The 14,193-nt window shown below is 40.2% G+C and overlaps 1 protein-coding gene across 1 annotated transcript in view; it reads left to right on the forward strand.

Moving 5' to 3' along the window:
* Nucleotides 1-14,193, forward strand: part of LOC124145785 (cell surface hyaluronidase-like) — a 34,220-nt gene that overhangs the window by 5,283 nt on the left and 14,744 nt on the right. The window contains exons 9-18 of the mRNA XM_048386451.1: nt 354-472; nt 1,164-1,336; nt 2,531-2,600; nt 3,404-3,565; nt 4,054-4,202; nt 4,437-4,508; nt 12,148-12,336; nt 12,788-13,010; nt 13,533-13,748; nt 13,979-14,069. Of these exons, the coding sequence (XP_048242408.1) occupies nt 354-472; nt 1,164-1,336; nt 2,531-2,600; nt 3,404-3,565; nt 4,054-4,202; nt 4,437-4,508; nt 12,148-12,336; nt 12,788-13,010; nt 13,533-13,748; nt 13,979-14,069 (1,464 nt within the window). The remainder of the gene's footprint in view (nt 1-353; nt 473-1,163; nt 1,337-2,530; nt 2,601-3,403; nt 3,566-4,053; nt 4,203-4,436; nt 4,509-12,147; nt 12,337-12,787; nt 13,011-13,532; nt 13,749-13,978; nt 14,070-14,193) is intronic.

A 14,193-nucleotide genomic window follows, 5' to 3' on the forward strand; every position in this document is an offset into this window, starting at 1 on the left:
GTGGGGTAGCCTAGTGGTTAACGCGTTCTCTCGTTACGCCGGTGACCCGGGTTTGATTCCCCACTTGGCTGCAATGTGTGAAGCCCACTTCTGGTGTCCAATGCAACACCGTGGTATTGCTGGAATATTGCTAAAATTGGCATAAAACCATACTCACTCACTCACTCTCTCACAAACTATAATTGTATGTTATAGTTTGGTCTGATGATATACATATTTACAACATCTAATATTTTCACCTTTATTCGAAAAGTTAATATCAAAAATCATATTTATTCATAGGTATCATTATTGTATCAATATATATTATTACTGTGAATGAATACTGAAAGGTAAAATTGTATAAATTGCAGGCTCCTACCCCATACACTTCCACATGTGTGACGACGTCAACGGCACCTGGGTCCGCAGCAACTCCATCCACCACAGCCTGGCCAGATGTGTCACCATCCACGGCACCGACGGACTTGAGGTATACGCCCCTATACCTCGTATCCACTTGCCGCCGCGAAAAGCTGCAGCACTGTTGACCACTCACTCACTCAGTCAAAGAGATAATTACCTATATGTACACTCGTTCGATGAAAGTAGATTACTATTTCAAACAACCAATTTTATTTTCAACATTGTAGTGTAGTTATGTATAGTTTGGAATGAAAATCTTTCCAGCACCTTGGTTCACTGACTGCTGTCATCCGGTTTTGGTTTAACTGCACACTCTAGGAAAAGCTCAAAGTCAGCAATATATGCCAATGAATCTATGATGTTAGACATTAGCTCCATTGTGAATATTGTCAAAAGGACAAAAACTGGAGAACGACACACCGAAACAATGGATGTCCTGATGACGGTTTCACATTATATTCCGTTATAGTTCCGTGGTTCAACTCTGTCTGTTGATTTGGTGGTTGTAATATTTGCACGTACTAGTTAACAGAATGCATTAAACGTATGAATCTGAACCTGATAATCCATATACGTGGTTTTGTTTGTAAACATTACGTACATGTTGCTTAGGTATCGGTGACATTTCGCGTTCATTTCTGAAGTCAATCCTGACTGCTACAAACACAGGTTCTCCAATAATCGACGTAAGTCAGTACATAGATTCACGTCATATACTTGTGTCTTGGCATGTACTCTAATAATTCCTTACTGCACAGGTGAGCGACAACGCCTGTTACGACCATCTTGGCCACGGCTACTTCCTGGAGGACAGTGTGGAGCAATACAATATTCTGGACGGGAATATCGGAATCGGAACGAAACACGGCACACACATAATGACGGACATGAAAAACAACTGGTGCGACAAAACCCTAGCCTGGAACTGCAAGTACGTCATGTGCTGTAAAGACGAATAAACCACTCATGTATTGAGATGTACCATGGTATATGTACAGGAATATACACGCTATAAGTAATCATATTGATGTGTCTTAGAGCATTCCTGTATCCCCATATAAGAAAAAATAAAGTATTAATGGCGGCTACAAATGAATCAATCAAGAAATGGATATTCGAAAAGGCTGTATATTGCAACCTTTATACGATATATCTTTCATTTGAGCACAGACGGATTGAATTAAAATGGAATCAGATTCAAGTCTAAAATGTTTTGCCATGTCTAGAATGCCTCAGCCTGAAAGTAAGCATTGTTTTGGGCTCCATTTGAATTAAGATATATATATATATATATATATATATATATATATATATATACACAGTAAACTACGGTTATAACGAACTCAAAGGGACTACTAATCTTAGTTCGTTATAACCGTAGTTCGTTATGAGTACATATACAGCATGACTGCAGCAAGTAGTCGGGACCAGAAAGTAAGTTCGTTATATCCGTCAGTTCATTATAAGCGTGTTCGTTATAACCGTAGTTTACTGTATTGTTAAAGAAAAAAACTTTATTTCTGATGAGTGGATGTTAGTCTACACCCTCTTCTGAGAGTCATCACCTAGTACTAGATATGTTTCCCTGTTCGTGTAGTATTACTTGATGTTCGGGTGGCCAAAGGGTCTCCGGCGCTACAACTCTTTCTGGAACATTGCTTCCCTTAGTTGCCGGTATCTGTTCCAATTTTTGTACTTTGATCTTTTGTGTTCTTGACTCTTCACATGTACAGGTCGGTTTGACCAAGTGGCAAGGCTCCAGCCCGAGTCAACTCTGGCCTTGATCCACATAAATAACATCATATGGCCAAGTGGCAAGGCTCCAGCCCGAGTCCATTCTTGCCTTGGTCCACGTCAATAACATCATATGGCCAAGTGGCAAGGCTACAGCCCGAGTCAATTCTGGCCTTGGTCCACGTCAATAACATCATATGGCCAAGTGGCAAGGCTACAGCCCGAGTCAATTCTGGCCTTGATCCACGTCAATAACATCATATCACATTACTGACGTTAACACCATCTCTCTCACTCTTGTATTTCACTACACCGGTTAAAACGAAAAATACGATTTCTGCGTCTGCACATTACATTGACGAAATCTCTGGTTTCTTCTCAATTATTTCAGTTCCCTGGCCACCTTCTGGATCACCCACTTCAACAACCACATCAGGAACAACGTGGCCGCCGGCTCGGACGTAAGTAACACGTCACATCTTCCTCTGTCTCTGAGGAGGGAGGATATCAAAAAGGTCATAGAGGATGGTGTTGACGACCAGGTCTGGGATACTGGGAACTTCACATTCTAAGATTACTAACATACGACATGCATTCTTGGAGATAAGACCTCAACAGTCAGTTTTGATGAGATGACACTATTTGACAATATTGTCTGTGTTGTCTCAAAATTAAGGAAGTTTTGTATTGGTTTCATGCGTGTAAAGTATATGCGGCTTTTCCATTGGATGGGAGGTGGTCACATGACGGCCAAACCGATGTTCGTAAACGTATGAACGACACATTTTGACGTTCATATGGCTTTCTGGAGACTCTATTTTTGAAATGAAGTAAACATTGACGGACTGCTTCCACATTCTTGGCGAATTCCCTGGCGTGAATAAATACAGAAGTGTTGTTCCTGATCATTTAGGGCCGTTAATCTCGAAGTCAGCATTTAATGAATATAAGTTCGACTACATGCCCGTTCCCAAATATCCTCGCTGCGACCCATCCTGGTCCACAAAACGAAGAAATTCACATCCACACAATCGATTTAATCCGTGTCTAGACTGGCAGTGACAGTCTTCCGCAATTAATGTATCTCTGTATCTATTTGACACATCGTTATTATAACCTTTCAGTGATCAGACAATTGGTCAATTGTGGCTAACACTAATATTGTAATCGCATCAGGTTCAGTAACAACTTCGGAAATCTCCCGTGACAATCTCATTTAACAGGAGGAGAAGTATGACATCGTTAATGTTATCTTTTCCCCTAGAACGCTGGATTCTGGCTCAACTACGCCGACAGCCCCCTCGGACCATCAGCTGCCCGTCAAGCTGAGAAACTGGCCAACAACCAATCAGCTGTCACAGAGTTCAGTACCAGACACACACCAATCCTGGAGTTCGACAACAACGTGGCTCACTCCAATCATGAGGTGAGACAGTCAAACTCTGCACGTCTCGAGCCGTGGTACAGGCAATTCTAACTTTGCAGTTGATCCGCGAACACTGCATAGATGGTTAAGCATACACATTTGTAGATATTTAAGTAAAGGACGCTATGTGTGACATGCGACAAATAATTTGCTTTTTGATGTCGCAGAAGGGACATGGGTTTTTCGAAGTCGCTGGATAAGTGTCGGGAATGCATCAGTCAGTGATGCAGTGTTTATTAGCCTCTTCCCTAATGGGAGAATAATAAATTGATATGATACTGAGCTCAATCGGAACAGAGCATCTCAGCGCTTCGACTGTTGTAAGCCTACGTAAAATTGGTGTTCCAATAGCCGTACTGCAACGATTGCTTTGTGCGAGTGGCCATGGCCTCTTGTTCCAGGATCATAACTGGGCTGTTTAATGATGACCAATATTTCCAATGCCTGCGAACAAGACAAACCGTACTTAATACTGTTGTCATTTCCAGAGAGGTCTGATGTTTGACAATAGAATCTCAAACGGCCAAATGCACCATAACACGTTCATCCCGGAGAATGCGAGGTTCGGATCCAGCGAATACGACCCCAGAGAACCAAACACCCCAGAGGGAGAACCAGTCACCACCTCCATCAAGAGGTACCAGATATATATCACATTATGACATATATATGTATGACTTAATTATCTTTTAATTACACGTTCCGCAAGACGACCACGTTTTTGTATATAATGCCACCTGTAAGCCAACGCTTAGTACACGTCACCTTCATATGGCTAGAACTCAAGGCGGCGTTAATCCTCACTCACCAACTTATTTTGGTGCACAAAAAAGCTGGCTTGTATTTTACCCTGCTTCCATCTCTCCGACAGACTTACCGTGTTCAAGAACCGCAGGGAGAATATCTGGCTGAAGGCTGCCAACACCATTCTGGTCAACTGCAGGTGAGTCTGGTCAAGGGACGTGTCTGTCTTGGACAATACTCTAGTGCAACCTATACTGGTTAAGGGACATGTCTGTCTTGGACAATACTCTAGTGCAACCTATACTGGTCAAGGGACGTATCTGTCTTGGACAATACTCTAGTGGAACCTATACTGGTCAAGGGACGTATCTGTCTTGGACAATACTCTAGTGGAACCTATACTGGTTAAGGGACATGTCTGTCTTGGACAATACTCTAGTGCAACCTATACTGGTTAAGGGACGGGTCTGTCTTGGACAATACTCTAGTGCAACCTATACTGGTTGAGGGACGTGTCTGTCTTGGACAATACTCTAGTGCAACCTATACTGGTCAAGGGTCGTATCTGTCTTGGACAGTACTCTAGTGCAACCTATACTGGTCAAGGGACATGTCTGTCTTGGACAATACTCTAATGCAACCTATACTGGTCAAGGGACGTGTCTGTCTTGGACAATACTCTAGTGCAACCTACACTACTGCCTAGAAGTTCATTCCCCTTACATGCATGGGCAACGCGTTACGCAACCAGTGTGCATCGGGTTGGTCACGCGTGTGAGACCCGTGTGCAACGCGTTGCACACGGGTGTGCACCCCGTCCGCCACTCGTGTGCAACGCGTGACACACTCATTAGAGGGGGAACAAACTTTTGACCAAAGGAGGACCCGTGTTAAGCTGAACCTGGAGGTGGTAACAAGGAGAGAAAATTTTGTTATCCTGACGAAAAATGATAATACACATGTATTTCCTTATGTCTCCTTTCTTTATGTGATTTTATGGGAATAACATGAATACTGTTGCGATTAAATAGATCTGTTTTGTTTTATACGACCATTGCTTCTAAATCCGATGGTGTTAAGAGAATACATGGTCCTGGAACATGTTATTGCAATTGAAATGCTTTTATTGTGATTTGACATTAACCGTCTGTAGTACGACTTTCAGTGATAATATGTATGAGGTTTGGCGGCGCATTGTTTTTATTGGACCCTAATTACTTTATGATGACTTGGACTCTTTATCACAGCACAGGCTGGAAAAGAGCAGCATGTAATTAATGAGGGTGGGTTATATCATTGAGGATACACCTGAGGGAGAGAATACTAATTACCGTACTACAGGAAGAGACCTGTAGACGTAAGCGCGGGGTTGTGTTTTAGCTGGCCGTTTGATAATGGCCGCCAGGAGAAGTGAGCTTTGCCTGCGTCATCTAAAATAAATAATAAGATACAGCAGTGTTATTTTCACGGTCTGTTGAATAAACTCCCAGCGCAACGGTCAATGTATCTTCTACTTGATCCTTGATACATCATTTAGTCTTTCACAATATATATTATTTCAACGTACAAAGGACACTGATCTAAAGCAATTCCGCGGGAGTAGTTGTTACCTGTGCATTACTGTATTTTCCCAGTGAGTACCCGGATGATATAGCATAAATCTAGACTTGTTCGCGACCTGTGCTCGCCATTCGTAAGCGCATTTTAATGGAAAGTAGAAGGACGTATGGTCACACTGATCAACAAAAATGAAATACAGTTTTTGAAATGTAGGTATATTTGTGGGGAGCATCGGTAATGGTGATGCAGTTTTGATAAGTCACTTGCTTGGTAATTGTGCGATCTTCGTGTACACTATTTTGACTTGCAACACAGAGTAAATATTTCACTGAACATTGCTTATTTTACCGTGTGTATATGTTTACATTCAAAATGTAAACAGATTTCACTAAGGAAATGTATTAAACGCCTAAATATTCAGTTTATTTTACAAATTAACTGAAAAATATGTCCATCTTTATTAATATGATAACGAATTCCAAATATTTGTTTATGTTTAATATCATCACCAAGTACAGTTCTGTATTGTTTGGCTTCTATTCTTAGCATAATTAATATATTGTAATGTGTTTAAGCTCTCTTGGTCGTCTTTATCATTTTTAGTCAGTCGGTTAAATAAATGAATGGATTATTCAGTCAATTTGTAAAATGACTGAAATATTTAGATATTTAATAAATTGCCTGAGTGAATAATATTTTACACATTGACTGTAACATATACACGCTTACAAAAGAAAATACTTGTGAAAACAACGTCTATCGCGCATCGAAAAACTTCCCAACCAAACGGAAAGGAACAAGAATGATTCTGTTCAAAGCTGCAGCGAATGAATGAAAACAAAATGCAAATATCATTATAACAACCTACCAAAGTTATAATGTATCCGGGAATATCAACATACAGGAACAATATCCATCGCGTCTGCAGCTGTACAAAAATACTTATTCGATGTAAAATGTCTATGTGAGAATCAAATACTTTAATATAAATTATTTGGAAACAATATTTGGAATATATATGAAATATATTAAAATATTTAAATATATCGTTTTTAAACGTTATTTAAATGTATCGAATAGTATAACCCGTGTTTGTTTCTTAACTGATCACTTTTTTTGTTTCAATTGTTTCACATAGGTGCCAAGTTAGCTGAGAAAGCCCACGTGACAACTATTTTTATAATGTCCACGGTTCTTAAAAACATACATTGAGTTAGATAACAATGAACAACCAGTCAGTGTATTATCGGTTACCCTTTGAACAAAGTATGTTGTTTTTACATCTGTACTTCACGCCATGATATGAGTATTCCCTAGGTTTAGTAACCCTACCTTCACATGTAAACACTTACTTTTGACATATCCACTGTGCAAGATAACAGTAATTAATCAATCAACGTATTTCCTGTTGATCCTTTGATGTCTGGGAATGATCAGTTGATTTACAAAAAAAGTAAAGCAACTGATCATACATCACTTGCTGGGCTGCGACGTGCATAACTCACATTCCACCTCACTTCAAACCTGGATTTAGATTAAGTAATTACCCCAGGTACAAGATAGACCAAATTTGAACCTTTATCGAGTAATCTGAGTGGTGCTACAACTAAGTATACATGTTATAAATTCATTAACTGAGCAGCAAGTGAATTACGACAAATACAGAAGTGTAGGGTTATACCAGAAAATGTGGATGACAACAAGGGAGTAGTAATTGTATCATCCACGCAATCCGAAATCCGCAAATGCTTTCACTCAGGGATACTTTTTTATTATCAAACTGTAACAATCAGGGGTATTTCCAAATGACGACATCCGATGAGCTTTCGCCGTTATTTGTCTGTTTGTTTAGGCTGAAGAAATTAATTACCATGCGCCCTTTGTTGAAATCTTCATAGATCACGGGTAACCAATCAGTTTTCAAAAATGCGTAAGTTTATTTAGCTGTCCTTGCAGACTGGTAGCCCAGTCTCTTGTCACGCTCGGTTGCGTTAACGAGCAAATTGACTCACGGCAGCTAGTAAGCCCAAGCGGAAATCCAAAGGTCGTGTTACCTGAAGAATCAACCTTCATTTGCGAAATATCTACTGCTCTCAAAATCAATATTTCTCCCAATACTAAAAGTCAGAACTTTCTAACCAAGGACATTCCCAGGGAAGACAACCAGTGTCCACTCTGTGATTCTATCGTTGTGGGAGATGAATTGCATTATATATTCCGATGTGAAGCTTTTCACCAACGGCGATATGAACTCTTAAATAAGCAATATCTTAAGTTTCCAAACATTTAAGAAAATTATGACCACTAACAGTGTAAGAAATCTAAAAGGCCTATCTAAATTCCTTAATGTGTACAATGCAATTGGTAAATTGTATTAGTATCCACGTATCCTATTTTTATTAAATTGTACATAATAAAAATTGTAGATAATTGTATGTCATGTTATTCTAGGAATAAATGAGTTTGAGTCCGACACCCGAGAAGAAGCCAGAGATTAGTGCCCCTTTTTGAATAGTTTACAATCATGTGTTTTACGGTTAGCTGTGTTGGCTTAAACGTATTTTTATTTCAAAAGAAATCTGGATCGGTAAACAAGCAAAACTTGCTTATGTAATACCTCTCCAGGTAACAACTTAACAACAGCTGGATATATATAAGAGAGTGATGAACATAAACATACAAAATGCACAAATGAAATACACGAAGCCAATACACTGAAGCAAGTGGTGTCTGTGAAATAAGGTAATGCAGTTTTCCTTTACTACATGCATAAAATTAAGCTGCTCAAACCTTTTGCTTTTGACAATGATGTCATGAACTGATTTAAGAAGAGTCATGTTTGCAGAAGTGCTTAACTACTGCCATGTAATATCATTTTTAGACCATACCCATGTGTGTAGAAATACACAGTGTTTCTGATATTATCGTATTTTTTAACAGTTATAGAAAAAGTGAATTGCATCTTCAAGGTGATATCCACAAGTGCAGTCTGGTATATCTGATACATGTCGTCTAAACTTATCAGCGTTTAAGTCACTGCAGCCGAGCCTAAGGCGACAGTGGACAATTTGGCATGATCTATGAAAATATTTGAAGTCAAAATTATTAATAATTGCATCAGAACGATTAATTAAGGATTTGATTTCTTTTAATGAGCGAGCATTAGTTACTTCATCGGATAGAGGGTTCCGCAGGTTGATCATATCCAGAAGAAATGATAATAAGCATAGGACTGTGTTCTACATTTGATTGTTTGTATGTTGAATCTTTTTCTAAGGTTATATTTGCTGTTATCAGAGAATTGAATATACACTTTTCAAATATTTTGGCTAAGCAACTTGTGAGTGCAACAAGTCTATAATTTGAGCATTCATGTTCATCGCTGACACTGACACCGCATCAGCCCGGCAGTGGACTTGACACAATTATTTGCGCACCGATTATATAACTCCTACAGACAGGTGGGGTGGTTGTTCAAAGCGAAACGGACGACCCCGTCTGTTATCTAATAAATGCTGTGCGGCGCCTTTGATCTTGGGGGGTTGCACTTCTTTATTTAATCATTACGCTTTTTTACCCTAATAGTACAAGTGCTTCCCCGTGTGCGAGATAGGCTTAAGTCGGAAAGCGCACGTTAAATCTCCGAGGTACCTATCTACCAGAACTCTATTTGCTGTTCTGGCCATACATAAATATATGTAAGTTACGTACATGGGGAGGCTAGATTATTTACAGCTTACAGCAATATAGTGCAAATATTATGTTCAAAAAAAGAAATCGTTGATAGATCTATAACACACTTTTTGTACTATTAAATCAACTGTGGACTTTTAAGACATTTTCGCTTATTGTAATAACATCTAGCTAACCAATCATGTCTATCTCTGAAATCCACAAGCATAGTTGCTGTCAAACCTAAAAAACATATTCAGGGAGGTCAGTTTTGACTTGCCAAGCACCTTAAGGTGAGTTTATTTTTAAACTGTCAAAAGCGATTGTCCCTTCAATACTAGTATATGTCTGGAAGCTGTCTCTCGGACTGTTATGAGTTATGATGTATTTTATGATATAACTGGGGAATGTTCAAATTAGTTACTGTCATTTAACCCAACGTTCTAACTGTCAACTGTCTCAACAGGATCATAGGTTTGGTTATATACCTCCTCCCTGTCTCTATGTCTTAAGTTGTTAATCGGTAACTGCGGTCCAAATGTATCAACTTATTCATCTATTGTTGCAAACTTGACTGATTTAAACATATCTTATTGATCATGAACTACTCAGTCAGTCAAGCACCTGTATCAGAAATGTAAAACCAGCCATGTTTCATGTAGTCCCAATATCACTGAAAAATGCCGATGTAACGTGACAAATAAATTTACTCACAGACAATATATTTTTCGTGAGAGTGAAGCACAATTTTATTAAAGTTTTATTAACAATTTCATAAACTATAATAATATTAATATTAAAATTCATCATCACTTGCCAAGTTGATGAAAATGTCAAAGAAGGATTAAAATCCTAAAGATATCCTATCTACGTGGTATAGGTACTCACAACCTCTAATAATAAACTGTTACGTTTGGTATCCCCAGCAATACTCACTATGGTCATTGGGCAAATGTAAAAATCACAAACCCTAACGAGATTCTGTCTACATGGTCACACCCGGTGATTGTGAAGATCTCAAATTTTATCAACTGTCAGACAGCATGGCTGTTCATATTCATTTACAACATCCTCTTATAATTAGTATAAAAGTGTCCCACACAAAACCTTCTTTTATTTATTTTTCAAAATACAACACAGAAAGTGGGGTGTGGGGAAATGGGACATATTCCTACGTGAAATAATGAGACATTAGTAGTGGTGACGGCTATGTCATAATTGAACTGTCTAAAGCATAAATTTGGCGAACGAAAAACGTTATATTTGCAATCAAATGGAATGACTCGTGTGGGCAAATGAATATGTTCGCAATCCACAAACAATTATTTTATTAATGGCGAACATTTACCAACCCGCGACAATCGTGTCAACACGGGGGTTCCCTTAGCAATAAACTCGCATCTAAATTCACTACTGTTCTACTGTCGGCTAGCCACAATGGCTAGACTGGACCCTAGTGGAATGGTTCATGCCATAAAAGTCTAGCAACCGAACACTAATTATGATGGGCCGACCTTGTATTTACGGTCTGGTGAACACAGCTCAATGGCCGCTCATTAACTCAAATTTCACATCTCACTGTTTTGTTTTATCTCACTATTCATTTGATAAATTTGTCAACTTCAACTGGAACCCGGTCCCGTGTTACACGCGTGGCACACGCGTGTGCAACGGGTTGCACACGCGATTCACACCCGTTGCACACGCGTGTCCAACGGGTGCTCACCCCGTGTGCAACCCGTTGAGCACCCGTGGCACATGCGTGTTACACGCGTTCTCAACGCGTGTTGGGGGAATGAACTTTTAGGCAGTAGTGTATACTGGTCAAGGGACATGTCTGTCTTGGACAATACTTTAGTGCAACCTATACTGGTCAAGGGAGGTGTCTGTCTTGGACAATACTCTAGTGCAACCTATACTGGTCAAGGGACGTATCTGTCTTGGACAGTACTCTAGTGCAACCTATACTGGTCAAGGGACATGTCTGTCTTGGACAATACTCTAGTGCAACCTATACTGGTCAAGGGAGGTGTCTGTCTTGGACAATACTCTAGTGCAACCTATACTGGTCAAGAGACGTGTCTGTCTTGGACAATACTCTAGTGCAACCTATACTGGTTAAGGGACATGTCTGTCTTGGACAATACTCTAGTGCAACCTATACTGGTCAAGGGACGTGTCTCTCTATTACTGAGAATACTCTCGTGTACCAGAAACCTATCATTGTTGGTACGAATCCCTGATCGACCCGATTATGTTTCTAGGTTTGCTGGCACCATACACATGCTCGTGAGTATCTCTAAAGTGGTAAAAGTCTGAGAATTGCATTACTTCGGGTTCTCCACCCACATTACGCTGACGCGCCTTAATTTATCTGGAATACTGTTCAAAGCATCGATAAACGCAACTCACTCACCCACTCACTCAAGTGCAACATATACTGGTCATGACCAAGGAGAGGTATATGTTTGGGTGAGCATATAGCGCTAAAAGGGCATGTCTTGGAGTAAGGCGTTTCTCCATTGCAGCTAAGACATGTAAAATCTGTGTTTTGGGGAGTTTTCGTTTTTGAAGTGTCCTGTATATTGTGTCCTATTCCATTCCAGTATTGCTGACTCACAGCGTGGCCTCGTCATGCCGCTGTCGAAGGGTAACCGCTTCAATGAAGTCAGGAATTCGGTGTTTATAGGGATGTCGGACAACATGGGTGTCGGCATGACTTACACCATCGGCGGCTTTACCGGATCTGTGAAACCAATCCACAAGTTCAGTAGATCATTTCCGACCTCGAGACCGTGAGTGTATATCCGTTATTCATACACACAAGCTGTTACACATTGTTCCCACCATCTCTGGTTAACTCTGGGGAAAAACCATTCAATGCATTCTGAGTGCACAACGACGATGTGGTTATTCGTATTCTGTGTACGATCTCTCCTTGAGAGTGGGTAATATGATAAAGAGTGGCTATTACCTGGGTGACAGAGTCCATAGGCAATTAAATCTGGAAGCCACTGTGAGAAGAAATGTTGTTGAGACCAGACAAAAGGCAACCGTGTCTCACGTCATTCTCTGTAGCATACCGCGATCAGTGCGACTGCAGTGTCATGCCTACCCGACCTTTACCTAAAGATGTGACTCATAATCGTACTTACTTTATCACATCCTTTTAAACTTGAACATGGTCTTATGCAGAATATATAACGTCTTTGAATCGGAAAGGGTGTGATCTTTTACTTACAACAGAACTGATCCTCTGCAAGGCTTCGTCTTTTACAACGGCCCGAGCTACGTCACCGACTGCTACTTCAACGACTTCTACCACTGGCACTGGAACTCCACGTGGGACAGCGTCTTCAACGTCCCTGGGTATCGAACTGGTGGCGCTCTTGGCTTCAGGAGAACCAACATGCCCATCTTCAATCCGAGAAGCACTGTGTCCGGTCTTAAGTTTGGATTCTGTGACACGGTAGGTTGGTACTGTCTTGGCACAGATAAAGTACCCGAAGTACCTCAGGTCCTACATTAAACCATCCAGTCCTCACTATTGGCCCGGTATCATCATAAAGACAGATCGGGTACTATGAATATGTGGTTATCAATTCTGCTGATGAGCACAACACGTTGTTCCAATCATTCAGAACTGAATCAGATCAACTTTACACATGAGAATGCATTGATGTCTAACACCATTAATACCATTCGACTAGATATATTCATGTGGCCAAGAAGTAAAGTATCATTTGTACTATATTTAACAAACAATCAGTCATATTTGAGAATTTCCTTGGGAATCAAAATCGCTTAAACTAAATGAATTGACTTTATTTACAGTTTTGTTTCAAATATCATATACAAACTAAATCTTGTCTTATAGTTGCGTCTTGTGGTATTTGAATTGAATCCACTAGACGAGGAGAGGTAATAAGCTAGGGGCCTATACAAACTGTCACATTGTATTTTTTTCATGCAAACCCTCTCTTCACAACAGTCTGAGGGAAACACAGTGTTCGATGGCAACAAAACCACACCAGGATTTGAAGACGACGGCGAGGGGAAACAACAAACATCGTTTCACGACGTTGACGGTAGCGTGACGGGCATGATCAACTCGCAGGTCGTCAAGAACAACCCGTTCTTTACCACACCCAAGTGTTCTGTGAGGGACAACTGGGACATGGCCGTATGTCCTTACAAATACGTGAAGGTGAGCAGTCGCGGTGTTTGAACTGAGGATATGAAATTCACAAAGCCATTATCCAGAAAGTTCTGTCAGCACCACACCACTGAAAGTGGTTTCCACTAGCTCGGTGAACGTCTTGTATCTGTTCACGTCAGGCTGTCAGTCAGTCTGCCAACTGATACTCGGAAAAGATAGTTGTACATACACCACATAAGATTTGGCTGAGTTATGATTCCTTTCTTCCTTTCTCCAAGATTGACATTATTACCGATGTTTGGGGGCTGAGCGAAGAGCCTGTCACCTTCATCCGAGATGATGCCCACGAACATACATTCTCCATGAAGAGTGAGTCACCTTTCTTTATGTTGTAAGCTGTACATAGCTGTAATGCTCATGCACATGAAAAGTGAGTCACCTTTCTTTATGTTGTAAGCTGTACATAACTGTAATGCACATGCACATGAAGAGT

Source organism: Haliotis rufescens, unplaced genomic scaffold (assembly GCF_023055435.1).
Source record: "Haliotis rufescens isolate VD_foot unplaced genomic scaffold, xgHalRufe1.0.p SCAF_6, whole genome shotgun sequence".
Classification (NCBI taxonomy): domain Eukaryota; kingdom Metazoa; phylum Mollusca; class Gastropoda; order Lepetellida; family Haliotidae; genus Haliotis; species Haliotis rufescens.